The following is a 20,942-nucleotide window of genomic DNA, read 5'->3' as shown; positions in this document are numbered from 1 at the left end:
ACTGGAGTATTGTGTCCAATTCTGGGCACCGCACTTCAGGAAGGATGTGAAGGTCTAAAAGAAGGTGCAGAAAAGATTTACTAGAATGATTCCAGGGATAAGGGATTCAGTTATGTGGATAGACTGGAGAAGCTGGGTTTGTTCTCCTTAGAGCAGAGAATGTTGCGAGGAGATTTGATAGAGGTGTTCAAAATCATGAGGGGTCTCGACAGAGTAGATAGAGAGAAACTGTTCCCATTGCGGAAGGGTAGAGAACCAGAGGACACAGATTTAAGGTGATTGGCAAAAGAACCAAAGGCGACATGAGGAAAAACTTTTTTACGCAGCGAGTGGTTATGATCTGGAATGCACTGCCCGAAAGGGTGGTGAGGCAGATTCAATCATGGCCTTCAAAAAGGAACTGGATAAATACTTGAAGAGAAAAAATATGCAGAGCTACGGGAAAGGGCGGGGGAATGGGACTAACTGGATTGCTCTTGCAGAGAGCTGGCACGGGCTTGATGGGTGGAATGGCCTCCTTCTGTGCTGTAACCATTCTATGATTCTAAGTATTCTACAAAACTCTGCTGTGCTGTGAACCTCCTGAGAGGAGGGGTAGCAATTTAGTGAAGGAAAAGGTGGAGTGTTTAACAAATACTGTGCTTACGTTTTTACAAAATAGAAGAATATTGGGAAGGAGGTAGATCCTGAATTGTTTAAAAGTGAGATGAGAGATAATAAATTAAAGTATTAGAGAAGTTGGTGAAGCTAAAGGAGGATAAAGTGCCGGGACCTGAGGGAAGTGGGGGAAGAAGTAGCAGCGGCCCTGGAAATGATAGTTCAGGGTTCTATTGAGAGTGGATGTGAACCAGAGGCCTGGAGAGTGGCCAATGCAATAACAATTTTCAGAAATGGAGACAGAACTAATCTGGGTAATTATAAGCCAGTAGTTTAACATCTGTGGCAAGGGAAAATTTGGAATATTTTAAAGCTGAAATTACTAAATATGTAAATAAAGATATAGTAATTTGAATCTGCAATAAGATATTGATAAGATGGTGGAATGGGCAAAAAAGGTGGCAGGTGGAGTTCAGTGTCAGTAAATGTGAGATAAAAGTAATGATTAAACATTAAATACGGGAGGCTGGATAATGTGGACGAGCAGAGGGATTTGGGGGTTCAGGTTCACGAGACACGAGAAACAACACCTCAAGTACGTAATGGTATAAAAAACTAATGGAATTCTGGTTTGCATTGCACAAGATATAGAATATAAAAGTTATAATGATTATATGAATATAAAAGTTGAGATGTAATGGTGAATCTATATAAAACCTTACTAAGACCATAGTTGGAATTCTGTGTGCAGTTTTGGGCCCCAAGGTATAGGAAGGATTTTGAGGCTTTGGAGAGAGAACAGAACAGATTCACTCGGACACTGAGCAAATACAGATAGGAAAATAGACTTGAAAAAATTGGGGATGTTTTTGCTAGAACAGAGCAGACTGTTTCCAGTGATTAACGGGTCTAGAATGTGGGGACATAGTTGTAAGGTCAAATGTGAGATTTATGACCGAGAGCTAGAAAAACCTTTTTACACAGGGGGTTATAAGTGATTGAAGCAGAGAGCATGGCAACATTTAATAGGTTAGATAGGTAATTGAAGGGAATAAAGGGATCAGAGAGAGCACATAAGAACATAAGAACATAAGAAATTGGAGCAGGAGTAGGCCAATCGGCCCCTCGAGCCTGCTCCGCCATTCAATAAGATCATGGCTGATCTGATCCCAACCACAAATCTAAAGAACACAAGAAGTCGGAGCAGGACCCGGCCACATAGCCCCTGGGCCCTCTCCGCCACCCACAGGGCATTGACCGATCCGAACTCAGCTTCATGTCCAATTTCCTGCCCGCTCCCCATAACCCCTAATTCCCTTTACTTCTAGGAAACTGTCTATTTCTGTTTTAAATTTATCTAATGATGTAGCTTCCACAGCTTCCTGGGGCAGCAAATTCCACAGACCTACCACCCTCTGAGTGAAGAAGTTTCTCCTCATCTCAGTTTTGAAAGAGCAGCCCCTTATTCTAAGATTATGCCCCCTAGTTCTAGTTTCACCCATCTTTGGGAACATCCTTACTGCATCCACCCGATCAAGACCCTTCACAATCTTATATGTTTCAATAAGATCGCCTCTCATTCTTCTGAACTCCAATGAGTAGAGTCCCAATCTACTCAACCTCTCCTCATATGTCCGCCCCCTCATCCCCGGGATTAACCGAGTGAACCTTCTTTGTACTGCCTCGAGAGCAAGTATGTCTTTTCTGAAGTATGGAGACCAAAACTGTATGCAGTATTCCAGGTGCGGTCTCACCAATACCTTATATAACTGCAGCAATACCTCCTTGTTTTTATATTCTATCCCCCTAGCAATAAAAGCCAACATTCCGTTGGCTTTCTTGATCACCTGCTGCACCTGCATACCAACTTTTTGATTTTCTTGCACAAGGACCCCCAGATCCCTTTGTACTGCAGTACTTTCCAGTCTCTCGCCATTAAGAAAATAACTTGCTCTCTGATTTTTCCTGCCAAAGTGCATAACCTCACATTTTCCAATATTATATTGCATCTGCCAAATCTCCGCCCACTCACCCAGCCTGTCTATATCCCCTTGCAGGTTTTTTATGTCCTCCTCACTCTCTACTTTCCCTCCCATCTTTGTATCATCTGCAAATTTTGATATGTTGCACTCGGTCCCCTCCTCCAAATCGTTAATATAGATTGTAAAGAGTTGGGGACCCAGCACCGACCCCTGTGGAACACCACTGGTTACTGGTTGCCAGTCCGAAAATGAACCATTCATCCCAACTCTCTGCTTCCTGTTTGATAACCAATCCTCCACCCATGCCAGAATATTACCCCCAATCCCGTGATTTTTTATCTTAAGTAATAATCTTTTATGTGGCACCTTGTCGAATGCCTTCTGGAAGTCTAAATACACTATGTCCACTGGTTCCCCTTTATCCACCCTATACGTTATATCCTCGAAGAACTCAAGCAAATTTGTCAGACATGACTTCCCCTTCATAAAGCCATGCTGACTTTGTCCTATTAAATTATGCTTATCTAAATGTTCCGTTACTGTCTCCTTAATAATAGACTCCAAAATTTTACCCACCACAGATGTTAAGCTAACTGGCCTATAATTTCCAGCCTTCTGCCTACTACCCTTTTTAAATAACGGTGTTACATTAGCAGTTTTCCAATCTGCCGGGACCTCTCCTGAGTCCAGGGAATTTTGGAAAACTATCACCAAAGCATCCACAATCCCTACTGCCACTTCCCTCAAGACCCTAGGATGGAAGCCATCAGGTCCAGGGGATTTATCCACCTTGAGTCCCATTATTTTACTGAGTACCATCTCTTGAGTGATTTTAATCGTATTTAGCTCCTCCCCCCCGAGAGTCCCCTGTTTGTCCAGTGTTGGGATATTCTTAGTGTCCTCTACTGTAAAGACTGAAACAAAATATTTGTTCAGCATTTTTGCCATCTCCATGTTTCCCACCATTAATTTCCCGGTCTCATCCTCTAAGGGACCTATGTTTGCCTTAGCCACCCTTTTTCTTTTTATATAACTATAGAAACTCTTGCTATCTGTTTTTATATTTTTTGCTAATTTCTTTTCATAATCTAACTTCCCTTTCTTAATCAATCCTTTAGTTACTTTTTGCTGTCTTTTGAAGAATTCCCAATCTTCTATCTTCCCACTAAGTTTGGCTACCTTATATGTCCTTGTTTTTAGTCGGATACTATCCTTGATTTCTTTACTTAGCCACGGGTGGCTGTCATTTCTTTTACACCCTTTTTTCCTCAGTGGAATATATTTATTTTGAAAGTTGTAAAATAACTCCCTAAATGAACACCACTGGTCATGTACCGTCTTACCCTTTAATCTATTTTCCCAGTCCACTTTAATCAATTCCGCTCTCATACCATCATAGTCTCCTTTATTCAAGCTCAGTACGCTTGTTTGAGAATCAACCTTCTCACCCTCTAATTGGATATGGAATTCAACCATGTTGTGGTCGCTCGTTCCAAGGGGATCCTTAACTAGGACATTATTAATTAATCCTGACTCATTACACAGGACCAGGTCCAAGGTTGCCTGCCCCCTTGTAGGATCAGTTACATACTGCTCAAGAAATCCATCCCTGATGCACTCAATGAACTCGTCCTCAAGGCTGCTCTGCCCAATTTGATTTGTCCAGTTAATATGATAATTAAAATCCCCCATAATTATGGCTGTTCCCTTATTACATGCCCCGACTATCTCCTGATTAATACTTCTTCCAGCAGAGTTGCAACTATTAGGAGGCCTATATACTATGCCCACTAATGTTTTTTTTCCCTTATTATTCCTTATCTCCACCCAAACTGTTTCATTATCTTGATGCTTTGTCCCAATATCATTTCTCTGTATTACAGTGATTCCTTCCTTTATTAACATAGCCACCCCACCTCCCCTTCCTTCCTGCCTGTCCTTCCTGATTGTTAAATACCCTGGCATATTTAATTCCCAGTCGTTGTCACCCTGCAGCCATGTTTCTGTAATGGCCACAAGATCATACCCATACGTAGTTATTTGTGCCGTTAACTCGTCCATTTTATTACGAATGCTACGTGCATTCAGATAAAGAACTTTCAAATCTGTTTTGTGACGCTTAGTTCCTGCTTTTTCCTTTTTTAACACTTTACCTATTACTCCATACCTTCTGTCCCTTCCTGTTACGCTTTCCTCTCTCTCCCTGCTCAGGTTCCCAACCCCCTGCCACTTTAGTTTAAACCCTCCCCAACAGCACTAGCAAACACTCCTCCTAGGACAGCGGTCCCGGCCCTGCCCAGGTGCAGACCGTCCGGTTTGTACTGGTCCCACCTCCCCCAGAACCGTTTCCAGTGTCCCAGGAATTTGAATCCCTCCCCCTTGCACCATTCCTCTAGCCACGTATTCATTTGAAATATCCTCCTATTTCTACTCTGACTAGCACGTGGCACTGGCAGCAATCCTGAGATTACTACCTTTGAGGTCCTATTTTTTAATTTACCTCCTAACTCCCTATATTCTGCTTTTAGGACCTCATCCCCTTTTTTACCTATATCGTTGGTGCCTATGTGCACCACGACAGCTGGCTGTTCGCCCTCCCCCTCCAAAATGTTCTGTAGCCGCTCCGAGACATCCTTGATCCTTGCACCAGGGAGGCAACACACCATCCTGGAGTCTCGGTTGCGGCCGCAGAAACGCCTGTCTATTCCCCTTACAATTGAGTCCCCTATCACTATAGCTCTGCCACTCTTTTTCCTCCCAGCCTGTGCAGCAGAGCTACCCGTGGTGCCAGGAAGTTGGCTGCTGCTGCCTTCCCCTGATAAGTCATCCCCCCCAACAGCATCCAAAGTGGCATATCTGTTTGAGAGGGGGATGGACACAGGGGACCCCTGCACTACCTGCCTGCATCTCTTACTCTTCCTGGTGGTCACCCATTCACTTCCTGCCTGTATACCCTTTACCTGCGGTGTGACCAACTCGCTAAACGTGCTATCCACGAGTTTCTCTGCATCGCGGATGCTCCACATGGAATTGGAACTATTGCTTGTATGGAGGATAGACACCAGTCTGCTCTGTTCTAGCAAAAACATCCCCAATTTTTTCAAGTCTATTTTCCTATCTGTATTTCCTCATACCAGGCAGCGTCCTAGCGGACTTGTGGGGTTAACGGTCAGCTTGCATATTCTAATTTATATGTAATTTCCTGTCTAGCAAAATAATTTGCATGTACAAATTTCCTCACTTTGTTTGATTCTTGTATAAATGAGTGGGGAATCCAGACCAATTGAATTATTTTGTTTAGTTTCTCATGAAAATTGGATGTTTTCTATAACGGCAGATTCACAACACCTGGGCGGCAAGTTAAAAATCTACCCGTAGGCATCAGTCATGTAAGGCAAGGTGGTCCCTTGCCCCTTCTCTTTGCCATGACTATCAAACCACTAGCTACAGCCATACAAATGAATCCCTGCACCCAGGGAGTTCAGAACAACAAAAGAACCAAAGGTGTCATGAGGAAAAACTTTTTTACACAGCGAGTGGTTAGGATTTGGTTTGCACTGCCCAAGGGGGTGGTGAAGGCAGATTCAGTCATGCCTTCGAAAGGGAACTGGATAAGTATGTGAAAGGAAAACATTTGCAGGGCTTCAGGGATAAGGCGGGGGAGTTGGACTGGCTGGATTGCTCTTGCATAGAGCCGGCACAGACTCGATGGGCTGAATGGCCTCCTTCCGTGCTGTAACCTTTCTATGATTCTAAAAAGTACCTGGATGTGCACCTGAAGTGCCGTGACCTACAAGGCTACGGACCCAGTGCTGGAAAGTGGGATTAGGCTGTGTGGCTCATCATTGGCCGGCGCGGACATGATGGGCCGAATGGCCTCCTTCTGTGCTGTAAATTTTCTATGATTCTATGATTAGAGGATTGCTTGACAAAACATCTCTCTATGGTGAAGGCAGCTTACTATACATCACCAACATCCCATGTAAATAATTGAATCGATTATCCAGAGAAAATTAATAGATTATCTGTACAATAATACACAGCAGTCAACATGGATTCAGAAGAGGAAGACCGGCCTCCTTGACTTCTTTTGAGTGTGATATCTCAAGTGGACTTGGAATGACTTCCAAAAGTCATTTGATAAAGTTTCAGCTCAAAGCTGTGGGGATTCAGAGTAAATCTCGGGTATGGATAAGAAACTCGCTGAAGGATAGAAAACCAAGGTTACTTGTCAGAGGGGTTATGTCGAGGTGGGTGGGGGGGCAATCTGTGAGGTGACCCAGGGATCAGTGTTGGAACCACTGCTGGTTCTAATTTACATGAATGGACTCAGAAACCCAACGCAGGTTGGTCAAATTCGCAGATCCTACCAAACTAGGATGGGCAATGCAATTGGAGGAAACAGCTAAGAAATTACAAAGTGAGTTGGACAAAATATGGAAGTGGAGCAAACAATGGGAAATGAAATGTAATGCCTATGAGTGTAAAGTACTACACACAGGACGCAGTAATGGGCAAGACTTAGTTCGTAAAAGGTGTTAAAATAGCTGAGGATGAAGTTGATAAAGACCTAGAGGTCTTAGTAGACTAGATCCTCAACATGTCCAACTAATGCAGAGCAACAATCAATAAGGCCAATAGAGTGTTGAATTATATGGCCAGAACAGTAGAATACAAGTCAAAGGAAATCATGATCAAATTATACCATGATCTGGTCAAACCACACCTTGAATGCTGTGTCCAGTTCTGGTCACCGAGACACAGGGAGATGTTCGAGTGTTGGAGGCAGTGCAGCAAACAGCTACAAGGCTGATCCCTAGTATCAGATGTCTGAGTTATCATAGTACAGCAAAGGAGGTCATTCGGCCCATTGTGTCTATGCTGGCTCTTTGAAAGAGCTATCTTATGTTGAAAGACCAGAGAAACTTTGGCTTTCAGCTTAGAATGGAGGTGTCTGAGAAGTGATGTTATAGATGTATATAAGCTAGTGAATGGTATGTCAGAGTCAGCCTGTAAAATTACATGAAATTAAATTGTAGAAGTAGGAAAAGGGGCCATGGGTTCAAATTAGTAAAATGCAAACGTCGGACAGGTTTTAGGAATCACACAGTGATCAACACACAAAATGGATTTCCAGATTGAACAGTGGAGGCGAAAATTCTGGAATTGTTTGAGCACCAATTGGGGTCTTTCTGGTTGGAGGAACTAAGGTGTGAGCCAAATGGCCTTCCTCATCTTGTGACCTTTCAGAAAAAAATTCAGCTGGCTATCCGGTTCCAAACTCAACTATTTAAAAATGGAGAGTATGGACTTGCTCAGGAAATTACCACACAAAGACACGAGGACTGTCCCTTTGCCTGGACAAAAATGGACTTTAAGCACCTGGGCTGATTTGTCACACCCAATTCTCAGCCTGTTAGAGGAAAAACTCATCTCTCTTCTAAACAAATGGAGCAGCCCCCTTACATCACTGCTGGAGACGGGGAGTGCCATGAAGATCAGCATACTCCCCAGCAGTGGCTCAGCAGTTCCGGGACCCTGATGAGAATATTATTAGGTTTCTCTGGACAAGAAGATGACCAAAAATATCCTGTGGCAGTTCCAACTCCACAAAAAGGTGATGATTTCCCAAGCTTTACACACCACTACTGGGCAGCCCAACTCCAGGGCTTCACTGCCTGCACAAAGTCTCTCCTCAAAACCTATAGCTTACTATAGAGGCAAACTATGTACACTTGCCCCTCGCGAGCCTCCATAAAAGGCTAGTGGGTAGAAGGACCCAACTGTATCCTTAATCCTGGCAATCTCTTATGGTCTTATAGTCAATCTGAAGTGAAGCTGTTGCTGCACTGAAGGTGCTGCTGGAACTATCAGCTCTCTCCCCACTGTGCCAGAAAGATGAGAACTGTTTCACTTGATAGGCAAACGACTCCACCAGGGCTGGACCAGGTCTTTCCAGCAGCTGGGCAACAAATCTCATCTCACCAAACATGATTGTTTCCACTACCTCCAGATCTGCGAGTTTGTCCAGACCTGTGCTCAGTAAAATCCAATGCAAATCGAACCATTTGAACTGGCCCACCTCGAACCAGAGCCGCCACACAGGCACATCTCAGACATTTAATTCATACTATCCGGGTCTGCACCAGACAGCACAGAAAACCTGTGTGGCCCCTGGGGGCGTGTCTTAGGATGTCTGCTGTCAAGAGACTGGAAAGATGAGCTGAGAGTGGCTCCACCTACAGCAGAATGAGAGATTCTTCACCCTATACCTCACCCCATACAACTTAGAAAACTCAACCTGATCCAGGCAGATGAGTGCAGACGAAATTGTGGCCAGAAGGGCCCATTCCTGCACATATCTGGTCATGCCCAACCCTCTCGCCCCTCTAGACAGCGGTGTTAGAGGTTGCGGAAGTAATTGACAAGCCTTACTGTCCTTCTGGATCCACCTGTTGCATATTCGGTCGACTAGCAGTGGGGTGAGGAGGCACGAGCGCACGTCAGCTTATGCTGATCTCGCTTCTGACAGCAAGAAGATGCATCACTTGTTGTGGAACACTCCAACACCCCTCGCAACAAAGGTGGTCAGAACACATGAGGGGCATTTGCCAGTCAGAGTAAGTAACATACAGGCTGCTTAATAGAGCTGGGGAGATATAATGCCCTGTGCTCCAGGCCAAGCTCCCACAATCAAACCAGTCCCTGGGCTACCTGCTGGGGATCAGATCCCATATGCACAGTGCTGATTAACCCTATTGCTGATGGAACTACAGTGGCACCTGTTCCCCCTCCCCACAAACTCCTCGAACACCCTGCCCAGAGATGACCCCAGCCTGTCAACAAGCACCTGTATATCTTTGTATGGCCCTTACTGCATTTACCTGCAGGTATTGTGAAATGTGGACTTCATATGGCACCCTGTCCTGAGGGTGTGGAAACTTCTTATATCTATATATTATAAAAAATCAGTGTAGGGCATGTACTTCCTAGCCACAGACCTTACTACTTCTCATGATTTTTGGTTCGGCTTTTGTGTCAACATTTACCATTGTAATTTGAAGGATATGTTGACAGGGCAAGATGAAATAAGGTGGGAGGAGGCTAGTTTGGAGGATAAACACCAGCATAGACCTGTTGGGCCGAATGGCCTGTTTCTGTGCTGTAAGTTCTATGTAAGTTACTGTCAACGTTACCTGTTTAATTTTACTGTCATTTGTTACAGTGTAGTTTCAGGTACTGGCCAGTAGCTGGCACCATGGAGCCAGTTTTTGAAGCCATTTCTCTCCCTCCCCTCCCCCAATTTTCAGGTGTGTTGAGATCCCAAATTTTGGTTCCTTCACCCATTAAACAAGCCACCCAGGATCCACGTAGCCAGAGACACTCTGGTTAGAATTGAGAAGGAAGAGAGGACTTAAAACTGTAATGGGGCTGGCCTACAGCCTCCTGATAGCAACAATGAAATGGCAGAATGTATTAATTCAGAGATTAGAGAGCAAAAGCAGAGTTGTTTTAATGGGAGACTTTAATTTCCATATAGATTGGGAAGAGCAGAGTAGCTCAAGTCAGAAAGGTAGTGAATTTCATGAGTGCATTCAAGATAGTTTTCTGGAGTAATATGTTCTAGAATCAAGAGGACAGGCCACACTAGATTTAGTAATGAGTAATGAGTCAGGCTTAGTTAATAATCAAACAGTAAGGGAACATTTATCTAACAGTGATCATAATATGATCGAATTCAATGTTAGGTTTCAAAAGGAGAAATGTAACAGTTACTAAGATTCTAGATTTTGGTAAGGCTAACTTCAACGGGACGAGACAGAGACTGATTACAGCAAACTGGTCAAAACTACAGATATCGGGCAAAACTGCAGATGAACAGTGGGAGGTGTTCAAAAAATAATTTAGCTTAATACAGGACCAGTATATATCCCTAAGGGGCAAGAGTTTTAGTTACCAAATAAAACAGCCATGAGAGTGAGAGATAACATAAAACTAAAGGAAAGAGCATACAAAAGTGCAAAGAATAGTGTAGATCCAGGGGACTGGGAGAGCTATAAAGAACAGCAAAGGAAGACAAAAAAGATAGTAAGAGCTGCAAAAAGGGAATATGAGGATATCAAGAGTAACACAAAAAGTTTTTATTATATGAGAAAAAAAGGGGCAGTCAAGGATAATGAGGGCCCTTTAAAAACAGATAATGGTGATATTGCAAATGGCAGACTTGTTGAATAATTACTGTGTGACAATCGTCACAGTAGAGGAAGAGGATAATATACCTGACATTCCGGGGAAACTAATAATGAACCAAGGACTGGAACTCACTAAAATTAATGTAAGCAAGAAAACAGTATTAGAAAAAATAATGGCACTAAAGACTGACAAATCCCCAGGACCTGATGGTTTCCACCCCAGGTTTTAAAGGAAGTAGGTGAGGAAATTGCAGATGCTTTAGCCATAATCTTCCAAAGTTCTCTCGATTCAGGAATTGTCCCTTTAGATTGGAAAATTGCAAATGTAAATCCATTAAGGTGAGAGAGAAACCAGGAAATTATGGACCTGTAAGTCTAACATCTGTTGTGGAGAAGGTATTGGAATCCAATAAGGATTTGTAAGGACAAAGTGACTGAGTGCTTAGAGAAATTTGAGCTGATTAGAGAGAGCCAACATGGATTTGTAAAGGGTAGGTCATGTCAAACGAACCTAATTGAATTTTTTGAGCAAGTAACTAAAATAATACAGGGGAATGTCTGTGGATATAGCTGTTAGGAATGGAATGCCTGACCAGAAACAACAGGGGAAGCAAAATCCACAATAGCCTTTAAAAGGGAAATGGATAAATGTTTCAAAAATAAAAATTTGAAAGGGCAAAGAAATGGGACAAGATGGATCAATCTTTCAGACACCCAGCACCGGTTCAGTTGGCCAAATGGATTCCTTATGTGCTGTAAACTTCTATTAATCTATGATTCTAGGAGTGTTGACTCTGTGGGCTGAATGCAGATTCTCTTGTCTGAACCTTGGCATATCATAGTTGGTACAGCACAGGAGGAGGCCATTCGGCCCATCTGGCCTGTGCCGGCTCTTTAAAAGAGCTATTCAATTAGTCCCATTCCCCATAGCCCTATAAATGTTTTCCCTTCAGGTATTTATCCAATTCCCTTTTAAAAGTTACTATTGAATCTGCTTCCACCATCCTTTCAGGCAACGCAGTCCAGATCATTCTGACTCGCTGCATAAAAAAATGTTTCCTCATGTCGCCTCTGGTTCTTTTGCCGATCACCTAAATCTGTGTCCTCTGGTTACCGACCCTTCTGCCACTGGAAACAGTTTCTCCTTATTTATTCTATCAGATTTTGAAAACCTCTGTCAAATCTCCCCTTAACCTTCCCTGTTCTAAGGAGAACAACCCCAGCTTCTCCAATCTCTCCACATAACTGAAGTCCCTCATCCCTGGAACCATTCAAGTAAATCTCTTCTGCACCCTCTCTAAGGCCTTGACATCTTTCCTAATGTGTGGTGCCCAGAATTGAACACAATACTCCAGCTGAGGCCTAACCAGTGTTTTATAACGGTTTAGCATAACTTCCTTGCTTTTGTACTCTATGCCTCTAATAATAAAGCCCAGGATTCTATATGCTTTTTTAACAACCTTCTCAACTTGTCCTGTCACCTTCAAAGATTTGTGTACATACACCCTCAGGTCTCTCTGTTCCTGCACTCCCTTTAAAATTGTACCATTTAGTTTATATTGCCTCTCCTCATTCTTCCTACCAAAATATATCACTTCACACTTCTCTGTGTTAAATTTCATCTGCCATGTGTCTGCCCATTTCACCAGTCTGTCTCTGTCCTCCTGGAGTCTGTTACTATCCTCCACATTGTTTACTACATTTCCGAGTTTCGTGTCATCTGCATAAACGTTGAAATTATACCCTGTATACCCAAGTCCAGGTCATTAATATGTATCAAAAGGAGTAGTGGTCCCAATACTGACCCCTGGGGAACACCACTGTATACTTCCCTCCAGTCTGAAAAACAACCGTTCACCACTACTCTCTGCTTTCTGTCCCTTAGCCAATTTTGTATCCACGCTGCCACTGTCCCTTTAATTCCATGGGCTTTAATTTTGCTGACAGATCAGCTTCCTCCCTCATCTGTCTGCAAGATCATTTTGCCCTCCGCAGCATTGCCCCCTCCACCCTTACCTCTCCCCTTCTACTGCCACTGAAACCCTGTTCGACACTTCTACAGCCTCTCACGTGGACTTCTCCATCATTCTCCTTGCCAGCCTTCCCAATTCTGCCGTTCCCAAACCACAAGTCGTCCAGAATGTTGTGGCCCACTATCCCATCGCCTATCCACAGGCTTGACTTCGAGATTTTTGTCATTGTCCTTCAAATCCTTTCCTGATCCCCTCCAGCCCTGTGCCTGTGCACACCCCCTCTATACACCAACACCAGCCTGATTCTCATATCCTGCTCCACCATCAGCAACTGCTCCTTCAGCCACCTGCCCACCTTCAAAAACCTTCCTTTTAAACCATTATCTTGTCCCCTCCTGAACCTCTTCCTCCCGTCCCTGTGATTTGGAGTCCCTCTGCATGTAGTGACTGCTATGGAAATACAAGTTACGATGAGTATCCTTTACAAGAAGGCGCGAGATGCTGAGAAATTTATGAGGGGCCATCAGGCAAACAAGTTTGAGGACCAGTGGGGGAGCTGTCAATAAATATTTTAGCCACTTAATTAACTCAGTTTGATTGTGTTTTATTTCATCCAGGTTATGCTTCTATTGGAGTGACTGGGATCAGTTTGAGTATCTCCAGCTCCTCGCACCTCGATATGTTACAAGATCACTGCCACGGTGGGTCACTAGTTGAAGCTGAAGAGAAGATGGAGGACCAGCCATCACTGGGTAGGACATAGGAACAAGAGTAGGCCATTCAGCCCCTCAAGCCTGTTCTGCCATTCAGTTGACTGATCTGTATCTTAACTCCATCTACCTGCCTTGGTTCCGTAACCATTAATACCCTTGCCTAACAAAAATCTATCAATCTCAGTTTTTAAACTTTCAGTTGTCCCCCAGTCTCAACAGCTTTTTGGGGGAGAGAGTTCCAGATTTCCACTCCCCTTTGTGTGAAGAAGTGCTTTCTGACATCACCCCTGAACGGCAGCTCTAGTTTTAAGATTATGCCCCCTTGTTCTGGACTCTCCCACCAGAGTTTCTCTCTATCCACCCTATCAAATCCTTTAATCATCTTAAACATCTCAATTAGATCACCCCTTAATCTTCTATGTTCAAGGGAATACAGGCCTAGTCTATGCAACCCGTCCTCATAATTTAACCCTTTTAGCCCCGGTATCATTCTGGTGAATCTGCGCTGCACCCCCTCCAAGGCCAATATATCCTTCCTGAGGTGCGGTGCCCAGAGCTGAACACAGTATCTCCAGATGGGACCCCACCAGAGCTTTATATAACTGTAACATAACTTCCACCCCTTTATATTCCAGCCCACTTGAGATAAAGGCCAACATTCCATTAGCCTTTTTCATTATTTTTTGTACCTGTCCACTAGCTTTTAGTGATTCCTGTACTTGGACCCCTAAATCTCTCTCCTCCTCCACAGTTCCGAGCTTCTCACCATTTAGAAAATACTCTGATCGATCTTTCTTAGGTAGAAAGTGGATGACCTCACACTTGCCCACATTGAACTCCATCTGCCCCAGTTTTGCCCACTCACTTAATCTTTCAATGTCCCTTTGCAACTTTCTGCTCCCATCTGCACTATTTACTGTGCCTCCTAACTTAGTGTCATCAGCAAACTTAGATACACAGCTCTCTATTCCTTTGTTCTAGTCATTTATAAATATAGTGAAAAGCTGAGGCTCCAGTACAGATCCCTGGGGGACTCCACTAGTCACATCCTGCCAATTGGAGTACGTTCCCATTATCCCTACTCTCTGTCTGCTACCTTTGAACAAATTCCCTATCCAAGCCAATAGATTGCCTCTAATTCCACAGTCTCTTCTCATAGAGTCATAGAGTTATACAGCACGGATAGAGGCCCTTCGGCCCATCGTGTCCGCGCCGGCCATCAGCCCTGTCTACTCTAATCCCATATTCCAGCATTTGGTCCGTAGCCTTGTATGCTATGGCATTTCAAGTGCTCATCCAAATGCTTCTTGAATGTTGTGAGGGTTCCTGCCTCCACAACCCTTTCAGGCAGTGAGTTCCAGACTCCAACCACCCTCTGGGTGAAAAAGTTCTTTCTCAAATCCCCTCTAAACCTCCCGCCTTTTACCTTGAATCTATGTCCCCTTGTTATAGTACCCTCAACGAAGGGAAAAAGCTCCTTAGTATCCATCCTATCTGTGCCCCTCATAATTTTGTACACCTCAATCATGTCCCCCCTCAGCCTCCTCTGCTCCAAGGAAAACAAACCCAATCTTCCCAGTCTCTCTTCATAGCTGAAGCGCTCCAGCCCTGGTAACATCCTGGTGAATCTCCTCTGCACCCTCTCCAAAGCGATCACATCCTTCCTGTAGTGTGGCGACCAGAACTGCACACAGTACTCCAGCTGTGGCCTAACCAGTGTTTTATACAGCTCCATCATAACCTCCTTGCTCTTATATTCTATGCCTCGGCTAATAAAGGCAAGTATCCCATATGCCTTCTTTACCACCTTATCTACCTGTTCCGCCGCCTTCAGGGATCTGTGAACTTGCACACCAAGATCCCTCTGACCCTCTGTCTTGCCTAGGGTCCTCCCATTCATTGTGTATTCCCTTGCCTTGTTAGTCCCTCCAAAGTGCATCACCTCGCACTTTTCCGGGTTAAATTCCATTTGCCACTGTTCCGCCCATCTGACCAACCCATCTATATCGTCCTGCAGACTGAGGCTATCCTCCTCGCTATTTACCACCCTACCAATTTTTGTATCATCAGCGAACTTACTGATCATACCTTTTACATTCATATCCAAGTCATTAATGTAGACCACAAACAGCAAGGGACCCAACACCGATCCCTGTGGTACCCCACTGGCCACAGGCTTCCAGTCACAAAAACAACCTTCGACCATCACCCTCTGCCTTCTGCCACTAAGCCAGTTTTGTATCCAAAGTGCCAAGGCACCCTGGATTCCATGGGCTCGTACCTTCTTGACCAGTCTCCTGTGAGGGACTTTATCGAAGGCCTTACTGAAATCCATGTATACCACATCCACTGCGTTACCCTCATCCACACGCCTAGTCACCCCCTCAAAAAATTCAATCAAATTAGTCAGACATGATCTTCCCTTGATAAAGCCATGTTGACTATCCCTGATTAATCCTTGCTTCTCCAAGTGGAGACTAATTTTGTCCTTCAGAATTTTTTCCAATAATTTTCCTACCACTGATGTTAGGCTCACTGGCCTGTAGTTCCCCGGTTTTTCCCTACTCCCCTTCTTGAATAATGGTATTACATTAGCGGTTCTCCAGTCCTCTGGCACATCCCCTGTGGCCAGAGAGGTTCTGAATATATGTGTTAGAGCCCCCGCAATCTCCTCCTTTGCCTCACACAGTAGCCTGGGATACATTTCGTCCGGGCCTGGGGATTTATCCATTTTTAGGCCTGCTAAAACCGCCAATACCTCCTCCCGCTCGATGTTAATATGTTCGAGTATATCACAGTCCCCCTGCCGTATTTCTATGTCTACATCATCCTTCTCCATAGTGAAAACAGATGCAAAAAGTTCATTTAGAACCCCTCCTACATCTGCCGGCTCCACACACAGATTGCCATTTTTGTCCCTAATGGGCCCTATTTTTTCCCTAGTTATCCTCTTACCCTTAATATACTTATAAAACATCTTAGGATTTTCCTTTATTTTGCTCGCCAGTGTTATTTCATGGCCCCTCCTTGATCTCCTAATTTCTTTTTTAAGTATCCCCCTGCACTTTTTGTACTCCTCTAGGGCTTCCTCCGTCTTTAGCCTTTTGTATCTGCCAAAAGCCCTCCTTTTTTTCCTAATCCATTCTCGTATATCCCCTGACATCCAAGGTTCCCTGGAGTTCTTGGAACCACCCTTGACCTTTACGGGAACATGTTGCCATTGTATGGTCTCAATCTCCCTTCTGAAAGACTCCCATTGCTCCGATGCGGATTTTCCTACAAGCAGCTGATCCCAGTCCATTTTGGCCAGATCCTGCCTTATCCTATTAAAATCGGCCTTCCCCCAATTTAGAACCTTTATTTCCGGCCCCTCCCTGTCCTTTTCCATGACCACCTTAAATCTCACCAAATTATGGTCACTGTCACCAAAGTGCTCACCTACTAGCACTTCTTCCACTTGGCCGGCCACATTCCCTAGAATTAGGTCCAGTACCGCCCCCTCTCTTGTAGGACTTTCTACATGCTGGCTCAAAAAGCTCTCCTGGATGCACGTTAAGAATTTTGTACCCTCTAAGCCTTTTACACTCTGAGTATCCCAGTTAATATTGGGGAAGTTGAAATCCCCCACTATTATTACCCTATTATTTGCACAATTTTCTGAGATTTGCCTACATATCTGTTCCTCTATCTCCCCCTGACTGTTTGGGGGCCTATAGTACACTCCCATCAAAGTGCTTGCCCCCTTTTTGTTTTTAAGCTCCACCCATATGGCCTCATTAGAGGAACCTGCTAATATATCATCCCTCCTTATGGCAGTAATTGATTCTTTAATTAATACTGCGACCCCCCCTCCTCTTATACCTCCCCCTCTGTCTCGCCTGAAGATTCTGTACCCCGGAATATTGAGCTGCCAGTCTTGCCCCTCCCTCAACCATGTCTCTGTGACAGCAACAATATCATACTCCCATGTGTTTATCAACACCTTCAGTTCATCCACCTTATTCGCAAGACTCCTTGCATTAAAATAGATGCCATCCAGCCTTGCCCTCACATATTTGCCCTGTCTTCCAAGCTGACTTGTTTTTTTCTCTATATTTGGCTGCACATCACCCCCTATTGTAGCTCCACTCTGTATCCCATCCCCCTGCCAAGTTAGTTTAAACCCCCCCCAACAGTGCTAGCAAACCTCCCCGCAAGGATATTTGTCCCGCTCTGGTTCAGATGCAACCCGTCCAACTTGTACAAGTCCCACCTTCCCCAGAAGCAGGCCCAGTGATCCAGGAAACTGAAACCCTCCCTCCTGCACCAACTCTTTAGCCACGCATTCATCTGTTCTATCCTCCTATTTCTATACTCACTAGCCCGTGGCACTGGGAGTAATCCAGAGATTACAACCTTTGAGGTCCTGCTCTTTAATCTGCTACCTAGCTCCCTAAATTCTTGATGCAGGACCTCATCTCCCTTCCTACCTATGTCGTTGGTCCCAATGTGGACCACGACCTCTGCCTGCTCACCCTCCCCCTTGAGAATGCCCTGAAGCCGCTCAGTGACATCCATGACCCTGGCACCAGGGAGGCAACAAACCATCCTGGAGTCACGTTTACAGCCACAGAAACGCCTGTCTGTTCCCCTTACGATAGAATCCCCTACCACTATAGCTCTTCCACTCTTTTTCCTCCCAGCCTGTGCAGCAGAGCTACCCCTGGTGCCAGGAAGTTGGCTGCTGCTGCCTTCCCCTGATAAGTCATCCCCCTCAACAATATCCAAAGCGGTATATTTGTTTGAGAGGGGGACGGCCACAGGGGACCCCTGCACTGCCTGCCTGCTCTTCTTACTCTGCCTGGTGGTCACCCAATTACTTCCTGCCTGTACAACCTTTACCTGCGGTGTGACCACCTCACTAAACGTGCTGTCCACGACGTTCTCAGCATCGCGAATGCTCCTTAATGAATCCATCCGCAGCTCCAGTGCCGCAATGCGGTTTGTCAGTAGCTGCAGCTGGATACATTTCCCGCACACATGGTCGTCAGGGACACCGGAAGGGTCCCTGATTTCCCACATAGAGCAGGAAGAGCATAACACGGGGCTGGGCTGTCCTGACATGACTTACCCTTTAACTAATTAATTCTGTGGAACCTTATCGAATGTCTTCTGGGAGTCCATATAAATAACATCCATCGACACTCCCTTATCTACCACATTAGTTACCGCCTCAAAAAATTCAGCTAGTTTCATTGGACATGTCTTACCCTTTACAAATCCATACTGACTCTCTCTGATCAGTTCGTTTATCCAAATGCTCAGTCACTCGGTCCCTAATAACAGATTCTAGTAATTTCCCCACAACAGATATTAAACTAATAGGCCTATAATTTCCTAGTTTATCTCTCTTACCCTTCTTTAATAGTGGAGTGACACTGGGAATTTTCCAATCCAAGGGGACAATTCCTGAATGGAGAGAGTTTTGGAAGATTGTGACTAGAGCATCTAAAATGTCCTCACCTATTTCTTTTAATACCCTGGGGTGGAAACCATCAGGTCCTGGGGATTTGTCTATCTTTAGTCTCATTATTTTCTCCATTACCATTTTTTAAACTTATTTTAAATCTAGTTAGTTCCTCCCCTTGATTTATTTATACTTCTCCCATCTCTGGTATTTTATCCTCACCCTCTACTGTGAAGACCGATACAAAGTAAGTATTTAGCAAGACTGTCATTTCCTTATTTTCAATTACAATATCTCCTGCATCTGTCATTAAGGGGCCCGCAGGGGGTGGGGGTGGGGGTGGGGGACGGGGCGGGGGACGGGGTGGGGAGGAGGACAGGAGGGGGACGGGGAGGGGGGCGGGGAAGCGGACAGGAGGGGGATGGGGTGGGGTGGGGAGGGGGAGGGGAGGAGGACGGGGAGGGGAGGGGGTGGGGAGGGGGAGGGGAGGAGGACGGGGAGGGGAGGGGGTGAGGAGGGGGATGGGGTGGGAGATGGGGTGGGGACGAGGCTGGGAGGGGGACGAGGCTGGGAGGGGGACGAGGCTGGGAGGGGGACGGGGCTGGGAGGGGGAGGGGGACGGGGCTGGGAGGGGGAGGGGGACGGGGCTGGGAGGGGGAGGGGGACGGGGCTGGGAGGGGGACGGGGCTGGGAGGGGGAGGGGGACGGGGCTGGGAGGGGGAGGGGGACGGGGCTGGGAGGGGGAGGGGGACGGGGCTGGGAGGGGGAGGGGGACGGGGCTGGGAGGGGGACGGGGCTGGGAGGGGGACGGGGCTGGGAGGGGGACGGGGCTGGGAGGGGGACGGGGCTGGGAGGGGGACGGGGATGGGGTGGGAGATGGGGTGGGGACGAGGCTGGGAGGGGGACGGGGCTGGGAGGGGGAGGGGGACGGGGCTGGGAGGGGGAGGGGGACGGGGCTGGGAGGGGGAGGGGGACGGGGCTGGGAGATGGGGTGGGGACGAGGCTGGGAGGGGGACGGGGCTGGGAGGGGGAGGGGGACGGGGCTGGGAGGGGGAGGGGGACGGGGCTGGGAGGGGGAGGGGGACGGGGCTGGGAGGGGGAGGGGGACGGGGCTGGGAGGGGGACGGGGCTGGGGTGGGAGATGGGGTGGGGACGAGGCTGGGAGGGGGACGGGGCTGGGAGGGGGAGGGGGACGGGGCTGGGAGGGGGAGGGGGACGGGGCTGGGAGGGGGAGGGGGACGGGGCTGGGAGGGGGACGGGGCTGGGAGGGGGAGGGGGACGGGGCTGGGAGGGGGACGGGGCTGGGAGGGGGATGGGGATGGGGTGGGAGATGGGGTGGGGAGGGGGACAGGAGGGGGACGGGGCTGGGACAACATGAAAATAAATGGAAAATGTATTTTATTTTTAACACCAGGTCACCGGTTACCGCTCCCCATCCGACCTCATATTCGTGGAGGCATTGCCTCAAGAAGCAGGACCGCATTATAGCAAGCAATCGAGGAGGAGCTTCGTGGAGACAAGTCTATGTCTCCCATCCTAGTGAGTGTCCTTTGGGACCAGCTGATGTGCTATCCCATGGAACATGCTCTGTTTGCACTGCCCAGGACCGTGGTCGGGCCAGCAAGCCGCACCCCCTCTCTGTCTAGCTGAGTAATATTTATCGAGAGCAAAGACTGATATAAAATATTCAGCCATCCCTCTAGGTGCGTGTACAATGAGAAAGGAATTTCCAGTCCATTTGCTGCAAGCACGAAGAAATTATGATTTGATCGAACTGTCATGACTGCTGGTTTAGCAAAGTCTTTGTACACACGTTGATATTTGCAACGACAAAATTGAGTCCAATCTGAGGTGTTTGATTCACCTTCTCCCACACAAGCCACTGCTCGCCAGGAGGCTATTCTCTAAAGTGGCCATAGCCAGGTTTATAGGATTTGTGTCTTTCCTCCTTCAGTTTCTATGTTGCAGTTGTGAGATGCTGTTTTTGAAGTAGCTGTTGAGAATGCTCAACTTTCAAAAGGAGGCCCTGATCTGTTGGG

At 46.2% G+C, this 20,942-nt stretch overlaps 1 protein-coding gene across 3 annotated transcripts in view; it reads left to right on the top strand.

Moving 5' to 3' along the window:
• The window catches only part of fam149b1 (family with sequence similarity 149 member B1), a 155,975-nt gene extending 135,033 nt beyond the window's left edge, over positions 1 to 20,942 (top strand). For all 3 annotated transcript variants that reach the window (XM_067972776.1, XM_067972775.1, XM_067972777.1), the window contains 2 exons: positions 13,362 to 13,496; positions 20,318 to 20,942. In XM_067972776.1, the coding sequence (XP_067828877.1) occupies positions 13,362 to 13,496; positions 20,318 to 20,391 (209 nt within the window). In that variant the 3' untranslated portion in view covers positions 20,392 to 20,942. The remainder of the gene's footprint in view (positions 1 to 13,361; positions 13,497 to 20,317) is intronic.

The sequence above is a fragment of the Heptranchias perlo genome, chromosome 36 (genome assembly GCF_035084215.1).
Source record: "Heptranchias perlo isolate sHepPer1 chromosome 36, sHepPer1.hap1, whole genome shotgun sequence".
Taxonomy (NCBI): Eukaryota; Metazoa; Chordata; class Chondrichthyes; order Hexanchiformes; family Hexanchidae; genus Heptranchias; species Heptranchias perlo.
Note: the sequence above shows the minus strand (reverse complement) of the source record. Positions and strands in the feature narration are given on the sequence as shown.